The sequence below is a fragment of the Globicephala melas genome, chromosome 8, assembly GCF_963455315.2.
Source record: "Globicephala melas chromosome 8, mGloMel1.2, whole genome shotgun sequence".
Classification (NCBI taxonomy): Eukaryota; Metazoa; Chordata; class Mammalia; order Artiodactyla; family Delphinidae; genus Globicephala; species Globicephala melas.
In genome coordinates this window covers 84083786-84104708 of record NC_083321.1, presented here as the reverse complement: position 1 = coordinate 84104708, position 20923 = coordinate 84083786, and the positions used below count along the sequence as shown (strand labels likewise).

Sequence of the window (20923 nt, the reverse complement as noted above, 5' to 3'; positions counted from 1 at the left end):
GAAAGAGAGGGAAGAATCTGGATTGGTCGTATGACACTACTCTAAGAGAATATAGCAGAAGTGACACTGTGCCAGTTGCAAGCTAACCCTTAACTTCTACTTCCTTCCTCTCGGAGCTCTGAGATGCTTTGTAAGAAGTTCAGGTTACTCTGCTAGACAGAGAGGCCACATGGAGGAGCAATGAAGCATCAAATGTGTAAGAAGCCATCTTGGACACTGGCCCAGTTGAATCCTAAGGTAAATTCAGCCCCAGGTGCTGACTACAGCTGTGTGAAAGATCATAAGTGAGAATTTTCCAGCTGAGACCAGTCAGCGCATAGACTATAAGATATAGTAATAATGGTTTTAAGCTACTAAATTTGGGGTGGTTTCTTATGCAGCAACAGATAATCAAAGAGATACACAGAAAAGTGTACAAATCATCAAAGTCATTCAAGTGTGTGGCTAATTGAGATTTTTAAAATGAACAAACCCATGTAACCAGCATTCCAGAAGCCCCGCCTCATCTCTCTATGAATCACGAAACACCTCTTCAAAGGCTTACCACTATCCTGACTTCCAACACTATAGATTAATTTTATCAGTTTTATATTTTACATAAATGGAATTATACAGTATATATTCTACTGTATCTAGATTCTTTCACTTAAGATTGTATTTGTGAGTCTTCCATGTTGAGTGTGGCTATAGTTCATTCAATCTCATTGTTATATAGTACTTCATTTTATGAATACAATAAAATTCATTCATCCATTCTCCCATCCAAGTACTCACCAGGCCTGACACTGCTTAGCTTCCAAGATCTAACAAGATCAGGTGCGTTCAGGGTGGTATGGCTGTAGACTGTTCATCCATTCTATTTGTGATGGGGGTTGGGGCTGTTTCTAATTTGGGGCTATTATGAATAGTACTACTATGAACATTCTTATACACATGCGTGCATTTTTACTGCAGTGGAATTGCTGGGTCACAATTCCCAGCTTTAGCAGATAATGCCAAACAGTATTCCAAACTGGTTATACCAATTTACCTTTCTCATTTATAGATGTGTTTAGCATGGCCTGGACATCGGTTGGCATACTCCTATCTCTACTTTGCAGCTTCCATTGCACTGCCCTTTTGTTCTCATGCAAAATTTCACTCCTCTACTGAGTTCCCACATTCTGGCTCTAACAACTCCACTCATCCTCATATTTATTATAACCCAACATCTAAGATTTCCTATCAAATTCATTGAATGTTGGTGTGGACCTAGCTCACAATCTTCCTCTCTGTCCTAACTCTGGAATTCATTCTGGGGAAAACCATATAATATTCTTGATCTTCTCTGTTCTAATGAAATTCAATTTACTCTCTCTTAGCAAACCACTTAGCAAAAACTTATACTATAGAACTTATAATCTCCTAAAACTGTACTTTCTAAGAAATCTTAAATTCTACATTTTACTTAAAACCTCTTCTCCTTCTACCCCTTTATTCGTGTTAAATAATCTTCAAACTCACTGAGATTTCTAGTCTTTTAGTCTCTCTTCCTTCCCTACTCAGCTCAGGGTATAGCCTGCAAAGTTGATTACTCTCACTAGTAACTCAAATCTTCTTGGCCCCTTGTTCCTCCACACTTACCACTTCAAACTAGAACTTAAATTCCAGGGATGCTGAGGGTGCTTGGAAGAAACCATATGATGACACTACAAATTTGGGATTATCACCCTAAAATGCCCCTTAAAATTCTTGGCATGTCTTTTTTATTTATGCCTTTCTAGCCAGCCGTTGGTCTCATTTCCATGGTACCCACTTTTAAAATTTTATTGTTCTTTTAAGGCCAATTACCATCCCTCCAATTATTAGCAAATAAACATGCTTTCCAGTTCTCAGAGAAAACAGAATAGCAAATATAATTTCCCTCAAATTCTTTCCCCTCTAGCTGAAGATTTTCCTATTAGCACTCATCCTTTCTTCTCTTGGAGGAAAAGCTAACACGCTTCCAGTGTAAAGCCAACGCTACACCTTCACATACTTCATGATTTCCCTTGCTATTTCAATTATCTTTGTCTCTCTCCTATAAGTATCTCCCATCTTAAGAAAGCAAATGAACAAGAACAAAAAACACTCAAAACCAAAAGAAGTGGAGGCAGGGGACCAAATGTGTGTCTCCCATCTCTGCAGCAAATTTCTCTTCATTCTTCCCTTACTTCTAAATTTCTTGAAGAACAGTTCCAGATTCTTAGCCTACACATCCTTAACTTCCATTTAATCCTTGCCTTTTCACAATCTTACTTCCTCCATTCTATCCAAAGTTTACTAAGATTAATTGTTAAATTCAAAGGTCTATTTTCAGCATTCATCTTATTTGACCTTTCTGTATCAGATACTACTGAGCACAGCACTTCTTCCTCCATGAAAATTTATCCTCTCTTGTCTTCCAAGATATCCCTACCTCTACTTTCTATGACTTGTTGGTTATTCCTCATTTTTTTTTTTCTTTTCTGACTCAGCCTTTTTTTTGGCCTCGCTGTGCAGCTTGTGGGAACTTAGTTCCCCAACCAGGGATTGAACCTGGGCCCTCAGCAATGAAAGTGCCGAGTCCTAACCACTGGACCACCAGGCAATTCCCAAGACTCAGCCTTTTTAATGCTGAGATTCCTTACAATTCCATCCTTAGTTCTCGTCATCAAGGATGATGTACAAGATTAGAACCTCCTCTAGTCCAATGACTTCAACTAAAATCTATTTGCTGAAAAGTTCTACATCTCTTACTATGTTCAACATCTTTGCTTTCCTATATATTAAACTGTCTACTTCCCCTGGAAATCCCAATAACACCTCAAAACAACATACAAAACTAAACTCATCAGTTTCTTATTCTCTACAAAACCTGCTGTTTTCCTTAGCTAGAAACTTCAGTTATCTTGGAGTTCCCTCTCCCACTATTTCCACATCTAATATCACTGGTGCAAAATTACTACAAAAATGTCCCCCAAATCCAACTCCTGTTTCATACAACTTTAGTTCAAATCATTTCTTTCATTATCTCGTCTAAACTATTATAACATATCCTAATTTGTTTTCCTACTGCACAGATACTGTTCCCCAAATTATCTTTCCAATAATCAAATAAGATTATGTCCTGATTAAATGTATCTTCATTTACTTCCCATTGTTTAACAGATTAAAGTTGAAACTTCTTGGCCTGGCTTTTTATAATCTAGTACCAATCTATACCTCAAGCTACTCAACTACATGCAAACTTCACTCCAGCCACATTTAATGTCTCACCATTCCTAAAACATGCTACAACTTCATTATTCTTCCCTTCATATCTGCTCTATCCTCTCTCTAGATTATCCTTTCTTTCTTTGAGATCTGGCTTAAATGTCACTCATTATCCAAGGCAGAATTAGCTACTCCCTCCAGCATCACTGTGTTTATGCTTTTTTTTAAACAATATTTATTGTTTTGATCTCTCTCTCATACTTGCAATATCCTGGCAGGCAAACAACATTTCTTGATGACCAAATATTTACTGAACAAAGAAACATATCTTTTGTTACTTACCTAAATCTATATGTACAAGTTCTGCTGACTGCTCATTTATCAAGATATTCTGTACATGTCTATCACCAAGTCCAAGTATGTAACCAACTAGAAAAAAAACAATCTGAAATTACTGATATCATCTATTTCTATAACACAATTAGCCATAATTTCAACTAATACCACTGACTCTATATAATTTTTAAGTAGCTTAGGCTTTTTTGCCTACTTGAAGGAAATTATGTACATAACTGGCCATTTTCAGTTTAAGTCAAATCTTGCCAGCCATTTTCATTTATACTGCATTTTACAAATCCTAGATGATTTGCTAAAAAAGTTTTCCATTTACTACTAAGCACATATATTAAAATATTAATACTTCAAAATTGAGTGTGGTTAAAATTGAGACCCATTATTTACCAGGGCCAAAGCAGTGCACTATATACACTCAAATATTTATTGAGTATACTTTTAAACTGAGGCGCCTATGGGTAAATTCTTCATTCTTCAGTGAAACTTTCTTCTGCTTGATGAATTATATTTAACACATATTAGTCAATAATTCATTTCATCAGGTATATATCCAGGAAAAACTACATTTCTGTTTTTAACACAGAGGATAACATGTTTTAAAATTGCTTTTAACCTAATGAAACACACTATAAGGTGTTACAAAAAAATAGTGGAAAGGGTGTCAGGATGCCTGGGGTGCATGGCTAGCTCTGTCATTAACTGGGCCTACTTTCTCGTTTGTAAACTAAATTAGTTGAATCAGATTAATGATTCTCATTGTAGAAAAAAAGAGGGTTTCATTATTACCTAGAAAATTTTCAAAATATACATGTCCTGCCTGGTGTATTGTACCTAAGTGATGAAAAGAGTGGTCTTTAATTAAAAAACAATAGATCACTGATATTCCTGTTAGTTCTCATACTCTAAGATTTTGTTAACTGCCCTATCTAACTATTCCAATCTCTCAGAAATAAAAAAAGCCAAAATATACATTGTACACAGAATATTTAAATATATATCATTATTCCTATTCCAAAACCAAAATTCTATTAAACAGAATCAATCTTTGGGTGTTAATATCATGGTATTATAGAGGCTGTATGCAAGAACAATAATAATTAAAGAAAATAACTTAAATGGAATTATCACGAGTTTTATTATTTTCCAAAGAAAATCCCAGAAAATAATACATTGAGGGGAAAGAAAATAAGCCATATTCACTATTAAGCAATGAAGAAAAATAACCAGTCTTTATTTCCCTACCTGGAAAAAAGAAATTCTCTCCTGCCAAAGCTAAGAGCTACATTTAGAAGCTAAGAATCAGGATGAAAAAGAAACACAATGATCTAATGATGAAGATGGTCTGATTAACAAACACCAACACCACCACCATCCCCCTGTAACTCAGAATGTAGGAAGTGCTGAATCTACTAAAATGTATAAGAAGGTTACCAATAGAAGAAGTAGCAACACTCCGAGTATAAGCCAATCGTTTCTCAAACCAAACAGCTGGATCCAAGAATTTTTCCATGCAGAAGTAGCGGAAAACTGGTTGAAAATTTTGGCAAATCTCCATGAAGGTTTCATATTTCTCTTCAAAAGACTTTTTTTGTACATCCTTTAATAGATAAAATATAAAATTATTTTCTGAATATTCTGTTCAACTAATTTAACTGAAGTCTACTAGGAGTTTCAATAGGAAAATAGTATGATAGAAATAAAGGCAATAAAAAGATGAACAAGATATTATCTCTACCCACAAGAAGCTAAAAGTCTGGTCAGGGAAGCAATTAATAACAAGCTATAATCCCTTTAGGGTTTTCATGTTAATTTTAGGGGAAGGTGGCATACCAACAGTGACTGTTATCTGTTTTAATTCAATTCTAATTTGAATGATTCTGTAAGCTATGTGGAAGTAAACACAAAAATGCCAAAGGTAGCTCCAGATAGTCTTAGGTATATCCCAGCACTAGGGGTGTGATAGGAAACAGGAAAAAGAGAAAGAATGGAAAAATCAATCCCGGATGGATGGCAAAGCAGCTGACACATCTCAGATCTGTCCTTCAACATTTCCTTACTATATAATAATTTCCTGAAGCAAAGCACATCTACTTCAAAAGGCTCAATCCTCATCTATGGACTGATACTTCCAAATCTGTATCTTTGGCTCAGGTATCTTTAATAAGCTCCAGCCTGATGTGCCTCTCCAAATTCCCACTCAACATCTTCACTTGGATCATTTCCAAATCCAAACTAATTCACCTTCTCATCTTTGGCAAAACCCAGCCACTTCCTCTATTCACCAACACGGTAAATAGCTTCTCCACCTACTCCATCATACCAACCAGGAAACTGGGTGCCACTGATACTCTTTTTTCATCAACCCCACTTCTAAACAGCAACCAAATCATCTAAGTTTTGCCTCTTTAATATTTCTTATATGAACTGCCTGTTCTCCATTCCTACTGCTATTACTCTTAGTTCAGACTCCGCCTCATGCCTCTAGTCAGCTTTCTCAAAAATATAACCCTCAAAAATATAAGTGTTGTCAGAGTTTTCTAAAATGCCAATCTAATATTACTATCCTTCTCAAGGGTTCTCTATTGCCTACAGGATAGAGTGAAAATTTCTTAACATTTCATAACATTCCATTTTTTGACTAACGACTACTGCTTCAATCTCATCTATTCCTCCTCAAAACCTAAGCCTATGCTATCTATACCTGCCTGTTCATGCCTCCTTCCTTTTTGTTTGTATGTTCCTCTGCTTGGAAAACCAATTCATTTATAAAACTCAGCTCAAATACCATCTCCTCTATGAAGTCTTTCTTGAATCTGATTCTCTCCACTCCTCCCTGTCCCAGGTAGAACTGATCACGTCCTCCTCTGTGCCTACACAGTACCTTTCCATCACAATCCCTATAGTACTTTACCATACGTTTTAAAAAACATATAACAGAAAGCACAACAAAAGAAAAAGTAAATGGATTTTAGAGTTGGACAGACAAGGTTTAAATCCTTGCTCCACTATTTATTAGCTCATTGACCTGGAGTAAGCAAAATTTTCAGAACTTCTTCTCATCTTAAAATGGGATAAGTATGATGGTGATTAGTCATATTTGTGAAGTCTCAGCATAGTATCTGGTAGAGAGGACACATTCAATAAATGTCACTGATTGGGTGAATGAATGTCAGACCAGATGGCCAGTGTGATGTGGCAAATGTCTTTGAATGTCTCTATTTCATAATTTTTTTTTTTTTGGTTTTAGTTAGTGTTTTGTTTGTTTTGTTAAGAATTAGCTTACCCCAAACTGGAAGCAAATTTGCATACACTGAATAATGTTAAGTTCTCATAGGACAAGGGTTGACACTTATCATAGTTTAAAAACCTTCCTTTTTCACTCACACACACTTTCATTCTGGTGAGCTTACTTTCTTATACTTACTGTCATTAACAATTACCTGATGAAATTAAAACTTTTTACATTCCATAATATTTGATATCAGTTTTAATAAGCTATTAGATAATCTTGCAATAACTTATATTTTTGAGTGTTACTCACCATCATTTTCTTTTGACACTGATAGGCACTGAAATCCTTTGGCCTGTATCTTTTATGAGCACCACTCTCATTGTTAACAAGAAATTCACCAATAGGGACAGTTCCTGTGCACCATTCAAGAACACCACTTCGCTGAGAAAGGGGAACCACCTGAAGTTACAGATTAAGTATGTTTTGATTATGGAAAGGCATTAAAGAGCATGTGATGATTATTCAACTATCAGAGTCAGTGTGAAGCATTTTTTCAAGTTATACTATTATTTTTCTGTCCATAGGAAGAAAGCAACTGAAAATAAACAAGCTCAAAGAATAAGATTTTCTAGTCTGCTGCACAGACTTCTGAGAACCTGCTCTTCTCTCAATCTCCATGATCCCTGAGAGGTCAATCCTGTTAATTATACTCATCATCTGTGACTGAGCCATACTTCGTTTGTTCCATTTAGCAGAGGAATTAACTTTGCTTTCCTATACTTTTAATGTCAAATTCAAAGAATTTCACTTTGGAAAATATCAAATGTAGTGTCAATTTTAGTATACTTTAATAATTGAAAGTGTATGCATTCTTGCTTCGGAGTCTCGTTAGCTTCACCAAGAGGAAATGTATTCCTAAACATAAAAGCAATTTTACTGGGAAGATTAAAAATTATGACATTTTATAAATATACATAAAATGTAGAAAATAATATAAACAAACACCCTTTTACCTACTAAACAGCTTTATCAAATCTAAGATTATTCATATTTGCTGGGAAAGAGACAAAGCTCTCTTTGTACCCTTCACTGACCTTATGCCCCTCCCTACCAACAAGATGACTGCTAACTTGCTTATCATGTTCCTGTATTTTTGGGTATACAGTATTTTTATTTCAAAGCTATACATACATAAGTAATTGTAAGCTTTAAATAAAGAGTATTTACACTATATGTATGTTTCTGCAATTTGTTTTTTTCTCACTCAACACTGTTTTACCTTAACTGTGTTAGTACATTTAATCCTAAGTCATTCGTTTTAACAACTGTACTTTGTATAAATATGCCACAATTATCCAATTTATACAATCGGAATATTGATTAACATTTACATTATTTCCAGATTTCCCTGAAACACTGCTACAATTAATTAATCTACTAATGAATATATTTCAGTTTCTCTAGGGTATACACATACCTGGAAATTGAAGAGCTGGGTCGGTCATTCGGGATACGCATCTTCAACTTAGTTAACCATATATTGCCAAGTAACTATACAAAGTAGTTGTACCAATTTATATACCCATTAGCAGAGTTTATTCTATAACCTCCCAATGTATTGTCAGACTTCTATACTTTGTCAATCTAAGAGGTGTGTAACAGTATCTCACTGTGGTTTTCATTTGTATTTTCCAGATTCCCAGTAGAGTATAATCTGATAAGACTTATTGGCTATTCAAATGTTTTCTTCTTGTGAACTGGCTGTTTGTATTCTTTACCTTTTTTCTTACCTGCTTGTCTTTTTATTACTAGTCTGTAAGAGCTATTTACATATTCTATATATAAATTTCTTGCTGTTAGTAGTATTATAACAATCCTTTTTATGTTTAATAAATTTTTTAAAATTCATTTTCTCAGCCACCTGTCTTTACAGTATCTTTAATTCTATATTTTTAATTTTAATGTACTCAAATATGTTTTACTGTTTTATATTCTGTGTCTTAACATGAAGGAGGTCTTTCATTAATTTATTAACTGTATTTGTTGAGAGTCTATTATGTGTTACACATGGTGCTAGGGCACTGAGAATAGAGTGGCAACGAGGCAGATGAAGACCATGCCCTCATAAAGCTTCATTCTGGTGTCAGACGTATACACTAATAGACATTTAATGATGCCAGGTAACAAGTATTATAATAGAACAAAACATACATTTAAAAAAGTGAGTAATAGAGACATGGTCAGAGAAGGCGCCTCTGAAGAGGTAACATTAGAGAAAAACCTAAAAGAATAATAATTCATGCAAAGATCTGAGGGAACAGTATTCCAGGCAGAGGGAAGTGAAAAGCCCTGAAGTGAAACAAAATTAGGATATAGGGAATAAGATGCTTCTGTCTTAAGTCACCACTCCCCCCACCTCCTTGCCTGCACACATACCCCTACTCTCTTCTGCCCACTCTGCCCTTCCCCTGAAATGGTCCTCTACAGCTGTGATTCCAGAGCAGGGCTCATGTTTCTCTCATGGGGGCTCTACCCCAGCTTTTACAGTGTCTGGGTCTTGAACCCTTTACGACTGTCCTCTCTAGATGAGTAGGCTCAGGGCCAGCACCCTGTCTCCAAGATGCCAAAATGAGGCTAGTTCTGGATGAGCTAGCTGGTGGGGCTCAGCCTTAGGAACATACTGCTGCTCAGATCCTAAGGCTAATTCCTGGATGTTCACAGGCCCAGGTCCTGGAGGCTGTAGAACAGAAGCCATGCCCTGAAGTTACTGAGAGGGGCCCCTGCAAAAGGCTTGTGCTTTAAAGCCTTTTTCAGGCTTCCTTCTGCTCTGTGTCCACCCACTCTGATTAAGGGGGTGAGTGGAAGGGCTTGCCAAGGATCATGGACACAGGGTAGGCCCTGGTACCATGGGTTTCAGGCTACTTATCAATTTTCTTATAGGAGCACAGTCAGAGGCAGATGAGGCAGGGCAGAGAGGGCTGGTCCCTCCTTTCCTCTCAAACTCCCTCGGATGTTAAATTGTCTCCAGCAGCGGAAGAAGGACAGTGGCTGTGAATCTCACGCTGTGTATCCTTCCTGAGCCTCTGCTCACTCTCAGGGCCAAGAGGCTCCCAAAATGGAGCCCTTTCTTTAGAAGCAGGGCCATAATCTGAGGAGCAGTGCTGGATTACAGGCATTTTAGTAAGCAACCACTAAACAGGTTCTGGCTGCCTGTTAATGCAGTGAGGCCTCCTAATCAGGTACAGTGAAAAACAAGCTAGAAGAACCCTGGCCCAGAAGACTCTGCTTGCTCCAATAAGTCACAGTGACCCTGTGGGTGACGGCCTTGTGTTGAGGGGCCACTGGGAGTTGGTGTCCAAGCCTCTCCCTATTCTGTGCCCTGGTGGCACTGGAGCTTCTTCCTGCCCTCAGCCTGGGCCTTCCCCAGTGGTGTTAAAGATAAGCATTATTCCTCTATCTTTAGCTCTTTTCATTCTCTAAAAATGTACTTAACACTTTGCATTATAATTGTGTGTCTGTTTCCCCTGGTGAGCTCCTTAAGAACTAGGACTATGTTTTATTACTTTTATATCCCCAGCACCTACTAGAGTATCTAACACAACACTAGGTGTGTAAATAAACAATTATTGAACAAATGAATGAACAGATCTCATAGCCTTTCTAACCGATTTTCCTTCCTGCTTAAGTAGCTCTAAATGCCTTCCTTCCAGAAAACCCAGCCCTATCTTTGAGCTAGCTGTGACCCCTAATGCTTGATCACATTAACATTCTTGCCTCCTAGTATATTCCATCAAAGATACCTTTTCCAAAATTACTCTCTATTAATATCTAGTTATGGGGAAAAAAATCAAACCCTTGCCTTTTGTTAAGAGACTGATCTAGAAAGGACCAGGTTGGTTTTTTTCTATCTCATTTCAGAATTCAACTGTGATGTTGGTTAATGTAAAAACAGTTGAATTCAAGTTTCAAAAGGCAAATGGCAGTGTTTCCTCAGGTACTAAGATTCCCTGGAATAGCCTATTTCATCTGAGTATCTGAGTATTTTGCCTGGGCGTCACAAAAAATGATTAATTACTATTTTCTCAAATTACCTCAAGGTACATAGCTAGTACCATCCTAGGTACATAGAAATGAAGTTAATTCATTAAATACAGTGAATGCCTTAGGGAATTACAACTTCTCTCCCAGAATCCTGACTGAGAAGGAAGATATATCACAAAGAAGAAAAATTATTTATTGGCATAAGGCATAATGAAGAATTAAGTACGAAGCTTCTTTCTGCACGTAAATAGTGTTTATATAAGACTTTGATTTTAAAAAGTGAATCCTCTCATATCTAAGACTTTAGAATAGTTGTTCAATATACTTTCTAAAAATGTAGTTTTGGTAGAGATAAATTAGTCCAGTCACATGAATTCTAGTTATCAGAGGGCTATGTCTCAGCGTCAGCATATACAATAAGAACTTTGTCTTCCTTCATCTCCATGTGATTCTCTCTGATGAAAGGTATCTGGTATGCCTCAATATACAGGTCTCTCCTTTTGAGGTTGTATACTGACATTTGGGTACCAAGAGCTAATTTCAGGAAGTCAATGACCCTTCTTGTTGACACAATGAACACAGGACACCTGAATGCCAGATTGGGAATGACTCCACAGAAGACCTGGACTAGGCAGACTGCTTCCCTACATACACTATAGAACTTCCAGGAACATTAACTGAAATCAAGAACAACTAGCAATATAGTTATAACATAACTTTCACATTCTTGGAGTAATCTCAAAATAACATATATCTATTGGCCCAGTATTATAATTCTAAACAATAAAGTCAAACCTAAACTCTCATATTAAGTGATTATTTTTTAATATTCAGATGTGTAACATTAAATAACTCCACTATTTAATCGGTAAAATAGTTCTCTGTAAAACTCAGATATTTAAAAAGTCATAAAGTAGAAATAGAGTTTAGTCGTTTCTGCCTTCAAAATATTTTAGATTAGGGCGTTCTCTCTCTCATGCTTTATAGCAATGAACTTTGGAAGCTAAACTGTGTTACTTGCTTGGAAACCTGAGTGGCTTTCTGAAAAAAACAGGGGATCTTAGAGCCCAAACTTTTTGCAACACATTGTATCCCAGTTCTTCAGTCATCATCTATGCTATCTAAAAGTCTGGCATTTAGAGCATAAAAATTTTCTTTCATTCATGTTACTGAATATCTGCCCTCTAAAAACTTCTCAGCAATCGTTAAAGTACCTGCCACATTAAAGTACCTGGACAGTTAACAGCTCATCAACTTTGTCCTATAATTAAGCTAGATCAAATGACAGCAAAGTAATTAGACTGGTGGGTCTAAAAGTACGGTTCCTGAAACACTGCTGCATCAGCATCACTTGATACCTGGCTAGAAATGCATATTTTCAGGCTCCATCCTAGAATTAGAAATTCTAGGGGCTCAGCATCTGTGTTGTTTTTTTTTCTTTTCCTGGTACGTGGGCCTCTCACTGTTGTGGCCTCTCCTGTTGCGGAGCACAGGCTCCGGACGCGCAGGCTCAGCGGCCATGGCTCACGGGCCCAGCCGCTCCGCGGCATGTGGGATCTTCCCGGACCGGGGCACGAACCCGTGTCCCCTACATTGGCAGGCGGACTCTCAACCACTGCGCCACCAGGGAAGCCCAGCATCTGTGTTCTAACAAACCCTTCCAGGGATTACGATGCCTGCTAAATTTGAACAGCACTGATCTAAACCACACCAAAGAAGTCCTTCTGCAGAATAGATCTCACAGATCTTTTTTAAACTTTTGCTCTTAGCATTCCATAAGAACTTGTTTTTTTGTTAACTGCTAATAGAAAGCATCAATTATATTAGTTAATATCCTACAAAGTTTCACATGACAAATTTCTCACAAACTTGAAGGTATTATGAAAAAGTGTGCTTTTCTTCATGCTTTCCCACCCCTCAACCTCACCCAACTAACAAGTGAGTTTTATATTTCTATTTCTGTAAGCAATTAAGAAGCTCTAAAAAAGTTCAGTTTTCAATTACAATAGCCTGACTCAGAATTTTGGAGGGTAGATCTAATTTCTTTTTCCCTACTCCCCTAACTATTTGGTGTTTTTAGTTTAACAATTATTTTTATAATTTAAAAAAATGTTCATTTAGGGCAATTCAAAATATACTAAAAAGCAGGTATTACCCATAATCTCATCATACCCAGAGTTAATAGCATTTTTAGGCTTATTCAGGAACTTCCTAAAAGTCAAAGCTATATACTGATTTCTTATAAATGTATATATATGAACATCCATTTCAAGGCTATTAATCTATTTTTATGTCATGAACTATATCATCTTCATTACTAAAGCTTTACCATTCGCTTTCATATGATTAGACAGAGTCCACTTTCACCTGTTGCCTTTATCAAAGACATTTCAGTCATTCTCACCGATATATTTTTCAAGATAAACTTTTAAATCATGTTTCCATGATATAAAAATTTTTACTGGAATTTCATTGTCTATGCATTAATTAGAAATGAGCTGACATTTTTCACTGCCTTCCCATTTAAGACATGGGACTTCTCCCTTATCCTAGTTTTCCTTTATTCTTTCTTGCATTAGTTTTGTAATTTTATTTTATACAGTCTTGCATGTTTCTTATTAACATTAATCCTAGGCAGTTTATTCACATTATATACATTATATTATTGTGAAAGGGACTTTTTTCTATTATATTTTTAAACTAGTCTTAGTTGATGGTTGGGATACCTCGAGGTTAAGTAGGGTTAACTCACTAGAGAAAATAAACACTTGTGGTATATACCATTTTGCAGGTTTAAGAAACAGATATGGGACTATCATAAAAGTGTCTCTGAAAGGTTGCTTCTCTGCTATATAGTAATTATCTTTATTTATATCTTCACAGAAATAGAAACAACGAATAAATAAATAAGCCTTGTTACAGCAGTAACATAAGAATAAAGGGCAAATAGGAGATACAGGAATGAAACCAGAAAGGAACACCTACAAAAAACAGGCCTTTCGGGGGAAAGCGGGAAGATGGCGGAAGAGTAAGATGCGGAGATCACTTTCCTCCCCACAGATACATCAGAAATACTTTTACACGTGGAACAACTCCTACAGAACACCTACTGAACGCTGGCAGAAGACCTCAGACCTCCCAAAAGGCAAGAAACTCCCCACGTACCTGGGTAGGGCAAAAGAAAAAACTGAGACAAAAGAATAGGGATGAGACCTGCACCAGTGGGAGGGAGCTGTGAAGGAGGAAAGGTGTCCACACGGAAGCCCCTTTGCGGGCGGAGACTGCGGGTGGCAGAGGGGGGAAGCTTCAGAGCCACGAAGGAGAGCGCAGCAACAGGGGTGCGGAGGGTAAAGCGGAGAGATTCCTGTAAGAGGATCGGGGCCGACCAGCACTCACCAGCCCGAGAGGCTTGTATGCTCACCCGCCAGGGCGGGTGGGGGCTGGGAGCTGAGGCTCAGGCTTCAGTTGGATCGCAGGGAGACGACTGGCGGCGAGAACACAGCCTGAAGGGGTTAGTGCATCACGGCTATCCGGGAGGGAGTCCGGGGAAAAGTCTGGACCTGCCAAAGAGGCAAGAGACTTTTTCTTCCCTCTTTGTTTCCTGGTGCGCAGGGAGAGGGGATTAAGAGCACTGCTTAAAGGAGCACCAGAGACACGCAGGAGCCGCGGCTATCAGCGCGGACCCCAGAGATGAGCATGAGACACTAAGGCTGCTGCTGCCGCCGCCACCAAGAAGCCTGTGTTCGAGCACAGGTCACTATCCACACCTCCCTTCTGAGGAGCCTGTGCAGCCCGCCACTGCCAGGGTCCCGGGATCCAGGGACAACTTCCCCGGGAGAACGCACGACGTGCCTCAGGCTGGTGCAACGTCCTGCTGGCCTCTGCAGCCGCAGGCTCGCCCCGCACTCCATGCCCCTCCCTCCCCCCGGCCTGAGTGAGCCAGAGCCCCCAACTCAGCAGCTCCTTTAACCCCGTCCTTTCTGAGCGAAGAACAGATGCCCTCCGGGGACCTACACACAGAGGCGGGGCCTAATCCAAAACTGAGCGCCAGGAGCTGTGCCAACAAAGAAGAGAAAGGGAAATCTCTCCCAGCAGCCTCAGAAGCAGCCGATTAAATCTCTGCAATCAACTTGATGTACCCTGCATCGGTGGAATACCTGAATAGACAACGAATCATCCCAAATTGAGGAGGTGGACTTTGAGAGCAAGATTTATTATTTTTTGCCCTCTTCCTCTTTTTGTGAGTGTGTATGTGTATGCTTCTGTGTGAGATTTTGTCTGTACAGCTTTGTTTCACCATTTGTCCTAGGGTTCTGTCTATCCATTTTTTTTTTGACTTAAAAAAATTTTTTTTCTTAATAATTATTTTTTATTTTAATAACTTTATTTTATCTTACTTTATTTTATTTTATCCTCTTTCTTTCTTATTTTCTTTCCTTCTTTCTTCCTTCCTTCCTTCCCTCCTTTCTACTTTTGCTCCCTTTTATTCTGAGCCATGTAGGTGAAAGGCTCTTGGAGCTGCAGCCAGGAGTCAGTGCTGTGCCTGAGGTGGAAGAGCCAAGTTCAGGTCACTAGTCCACAGAAGACCTCCCAGCTACACGTAATATCAAATGGCGAAAATCTCCCAGAGATCTCCATCTCAACACCAACACCCAGCTTCACTCAACGAACAGCAACCTACATTGCTGGACACCCTGTGCCAAATAAATAGCAAGACAGGAACACAATCCCACCCATTAGCAGAAAGGCTGCCTAAAATCATAATAAGGCCACACACACCCCAAAACACACCACCAGACATGCACCTGCCCACCAGAAAGACAAGATCCAGCCTCATCCACCAGAACACAGGCACTAGTCACCTCTACCAGGAAGTCTACACAACCCACTGAACCAACTTTAGCCACTGGGGACAGACACCAAAAACAACAGGAACGACAAACCTGCAGCCTGCAAAAAGGAGACCCCAAACACAGTAAGATAAGCAAAATGACAAGACAGAAAAACACACGGCAGATGAAGGAGCAAGATAAAAACCCACCAGACCTAACAAATGAAGAGGAAATAGGCAGTCTACCTGAAAAAGAATTCAGAAAAATGATAGTAAAGGTGATCCAAAATCTTGGAAACAGAATAGAGAAAATGCAAGAAACATTTAACAAGGACCTAGAAGAACTAAAGAGTAAACAAGTAATGATGAACTACACAATAAGTGAAATTAAAAATACTCTAGAAGGGATCAATAGCAGAATAACTGAGGTAGAAGAACGGATAAATGACCTGGAAGATAAAATAGTGGAAATAACTACTGCATAGCGTAATAAAGAAAAAGAATCAAAAGAACTAAGACAGTCTCAGAGACCTCTGGGACAACATTAAACGCACCAACATTCAAATTTAGGGGTCCCAGAAGAAGAAGGGAAAAAGAAAGGGACTGAGAAAATATTTGAAGATATTATAGTTGAAAACTTCCCTAATATGGGAAAGGAAATAGTTAATTAAGTCCAAAAAGCACAGAGAGTCCCATACAGGATAAATCCAAGGAGAAACACGCCAAGACACATATTAATCAAACTGTCAAAAATTAAATACAAAGAAAACATATTAAAAGCAGCAAGGGAAAAACAACAAATAACACACAAGGGAATCCCCATAAGGTTAACAGCTGATCTTTCAGCAGAAACTCTGCAAGCCAGAAGGAACTGGCAGGACATATTGAAAGTGATGAAGGAGAAAAACCTACAACCAAGATTACTCTACCCAGCAAGGATCTCATTCAGATTTGATGGAGAAATTACAATCTTTAGAGACAAGCAAAAGCTGAGAGAGTTCAGCACCACCAAACCAGCTTTACAACAAATGCTAAAGGAACTTCTCTAGGCAAGAAACACAAGAGAAGGAAAAGACCTACAATAACAAACCCAAAACAATTAAGAAAATGGGAATAGGAACATACATATCGATAATTACCTTAAATGTAAATGGATTAAATGCTCCCACCAAAAGACACAGACTGGCTGAATGGATACGAAAACAAGACCTGTATATATGCTGTCTACAAGAGACCCACTTCAGACCTAGAGACACATACAGACTGAAAGTAAGGGGATGGAAAAAGATATTCCATGCAAATGGAAACCAAAAGAAAGCTGGCACAGCAATTCTCATATCAGACAAAATAGACTTTAAAATAAAGACTATTAGAAGAGACAAAGAATGACACTACATAATGATCAAGGGATCGATCCAAGAAGAAGATATAACAATTGTAAATATTTATGCACCCAACATAGGAGCACCTCAATACATAAGGCAAATACTAACAGCCAGTAAAGGGGAAATTGACAGTAACACATTCATAGTAGGGGACTTTAACACCCCACTTTCACCAATAGACAGATCATCCAAAATGAAAATAAATAAGGAAACACAAGCTTTAAATGATACATTAAACAAGATGGACTTGTTTGATGTTTGGTATTTATAGGACATTCCATCCCAGAAAAACAGAATACACATTTTTCTCAAGTGCTCAAGGAACATTCTCCAGGATAGATCATATCTTGAGTCACAAATCAAGCCTTGGTAAATTTAAGAAAATTGAAATTGTATCAAGTATCTTTTCTGACCAGAACGCTATGAGACTAGATATCAATTACAGGAAAAGATCTGTAAAAAACACGAACACATGGACGCTAAACAATACATACTTAATTATGAAGTGATCACTGCAGAAATCAAAGAGGAAATCAAAAAATACCTAGAAACAAATGACAATGGAGACATGACGACCCAAAACCTATGGGATGCAGCAAAAGCAGTTCTAAGAGGGAAGTTCATAGCAATACAATCCTACCTTAAGAAACAGGAAACATCTCGAATAAACACCTAAACTTGCACCTAAAGCAATTAGATAAAGAGGAACAAAAACACCCCAAAGTTAGCAGAAGGAAAGAAATCATAAAGGTCAGATCAGAAATAAATGAAAAGGAAATGAAGGAAACGAGAGCAAAGATCAATAAAACTAAAAGATGGTTCCTTGAGAAGGTAAACAAAATTGATAAACCATTAGCCAGACTCATCAAAAAAAAAGGGAGAAGACTCAAATCAATAGAATTAGAAATGAAAAAGGAGAAGTAACAACTGACACTGCAAAAATACAAAGGATCATGAGAGATTAATACAAGCAACTCTATGCCAATAAAATGGACAACCTGGAAGAAAGGGACAAATTCTTAGAAATGCACAACCTGCCGAGACTGAATCAGGAAGAAATAGAAAATATAAACAGACCAATCACAAGCACTGAAATTGAAACTGTGATTAAAAATTTTCCAACAAACAAAAGCCCAGGACCAGATGGCTTCACAGGCGAATTCTATCAAACATTTAGAGAAGAGCTAACACCTATCCTTCTCAAACTCTTCCAAAGTATAGCAGAGGGAGGAACACTCCCAAACTCATTCTACGAGACCACCATCACCCTGACACCAAAACCAGACAAAGATGTCACAAAGAAAGAAAACTACAGGCCAATATACTGATGAACATAGATGCAAAAATCCTCCACAAAATACTAGCAAACAGAATCCAACAGCACATTAAAAGGATCCTACACCATGATTAAGTGGGGTTTATTCCAGGAATGCAAGGATTCTTCAATATACGCAAATCAATCAATGTGATAAACAATATTAAGAAACTGAAGGAGAAAAACCATATGATCATCTGAATAGATGCAGAGAAAGCTTTCAAGAAAATTCAACACCCATTTATGATAAAAATCCTGCAGAAAGTAGGCATAGAGGGAACTTTCCTCAACATAATAAAGGCCATATATGACAAACCCACAGCCAACATCATCCTCAATGGTGAATAACTGAAAGCATTCCCACTAAGATCAGGAAGAAGACAAGGTTGCCCACTCTCACCACTCTTATTCAACATAGTTTTGGAAGTTTTAGCCACAGCAGTCAGAGAAGAAAAGGAATCCAAATCGGAAAAGAAGAAGTAAAGCTGTCACTGTTTGCAGATGACATGATACTATACATAGAGAATCCTAAAGATACTACCAGAAAACTACTAGAGCTAATCAATGAATTTGGTAAAGTAGCAGGATACAAAATTAATGCACAGAAATCTCTGGCATTCCTATACACTAATGATGAAAAATCTGTAAGTGAAATCAAGAAAACACTCCCATTTACCATTGCAACAAAAAGAATACAATATCTAGGAATAAATCTACCTAAGGAGACAAAAGACCTGTATGCAGAAAATTATAAGACACTGATGAAAGAAATTAAAGATGATATAACTAGATGGAGAGACATACCATGTTCTTGGATTGGAAGAATCAACATTGTGAAAATGACTTTACTACCCAAAGCAATCTACAGATTCAATGCAATCCCTATCAAACTATCACTGGCATTTTTCACAGAACTAGAACAAAAAATTTCACAAGTTGTATGGAAACACAAAGGACTCCGAATAGCTAAAGCAATCTTGAGAACGAAAAATGGAGCTGGAGGAATCAGGCTCCCTGACCTCAGACTATACTACAAAGCTACAGTAATCAAGACAGTATGGTACTGGCACAAAAACAGAAAGATAGATCAATGGATCAGGATAGAAAGCCCATAGATAAACCCACGCACATATGGTCACCTTATCTTTGATAAAGGAGGCAGGAATGTACAGTGGAGAAAGGACAGCCTCTTCAATAAGTGGTGCTGGGAAAACTGGACAGGTACATGTAAAAGTATGAGATTAGAACACTCCCTAACACCATAGACAAAAATAAGCTCAAAATGGATTAAAGACCTAAATGTAAGGCCAGAAACTATCAGACTCTTAGAGGAAAACATAGGCAGAACACTATGACATAAATCACAGCAAGATCCTTTTTGACTCACCTCCTAGAGAAATGGAAATAAAAACAAAAATAAACAATGGGACCTAATGAAACTTAGAAGCTTTTGCACAGCAAAGGAAACCATAAACAAGACCAAAAGACAACCCTCAGAATGGGAGAAAATATTTGCAAATGAAGCAACTGACAAAGGATTAATCTCCAAAATTTACAGAACACGCTTGCTGACCCCTCCCTGAATAATGGTGTCTTTTACATGTCCTTAATGAAGCAGAAGTATAAACTAGTTACCTTATATGTACAGATAGTCAACTTCCTCTTCCTTGTTTCAGTATTTCTCTGCAGCAATGTATTACACATCTGGAAAACCTGCTGCATGACAGCATCTTGTCTCAGGTCATCGCGGCCCTTCAGAATAATCAAAACACAAATAACTAAGTGTAGTTCATTTTCTTTATTATAAAATCACACGAAGAGTCATCCGAGGACAGCCAAAGGGAACTTAGAAATCAATCCGAGGATTGTGCTCCTCATAATAGTCTCTTAAATAATTAAGACCTAATACTATTCTTTCATTTAGAATAAGCTATACCACTGGGTAGGCAGACCAATTTAGAAATAAGAAGTTTCCCCCCACTTGCTGCTTTTGTAATTAAAATAATTGGAATCCCTCCACTTGAGGGCACACTGTAAAATACAAGTGTAGAAGAGCACTGTTGTTCCTCTACTACTTCCCAGCAAGGCCCAAAGAGCTTAAGAGCAGAGTAAGGGAGGAATGCTGTTGCTTTCTGATACATTTAATAGCACTTAGCACAGTGCCAGACTCAGGATATTGAGGCAAGGGCCTTCAACTTGAACTATTCAAAAAAATAAGCTACAGTCACCAGAAATCTTTTTTCCCATAACAAGCAGGTTGATTGTTAATCTCATCATGTCTGTACATGTTAAAAGTATTCTTTTACTTCAACCAACTATTATAATAAGGCTGGTCTTTCAGAGAGACAAAAAAATGAGGAAAAGCATTCTGCTTCTAGAAAACAATATATTTCTAGTTTATGTTTTCCTTATTCAGAATAAAAATAAAGACCCAGGGCTTCCCTGGAGGTGCAGTGGTTGAGAGTCCGCCTGCCGATGCAGGGGACATGGGTTCGTGCCCCGGTCCGGGAGGATCCCACGTGCCTCGGAGTGGCTGGACCCGTGGGCCATGG

The 20923-nt window shown here is 38.0% G+C and overlaps 1 protein-coding gene across 1 annotated transcript in view; it reads right to left on the bottom strand.

The window, feature by feature from the left end:
- ATM (ATM serine/threonine kinase) overlaps window positions 1-20923 on the bottom strand; it is a 140216-nt gene that overhangs the window by 9683 nt on the left and 109610 nt on the right. Inside the window, exons 56-59 of the mRNA XM_030836236.3 lie at window positions 20007-20123; window positions 7109-7258; window positions 4999-5164; window positions 3556-3642 (exon numbers count right to left, since the gene is read on the bottom strand). Of these exons, the coding sequence (XP_030692096.1) occupies window positions 3556-3642; window positions 4999-5164; window positions 7109-7258; window positions 20007-20123 (520 nt within the window). The remainder of the gene's footprint in view (window positions 1-3555; window positions 3643-4998; window positions 5165-7108; window positions 7259-20006; window positions 20124-20923) is intronic.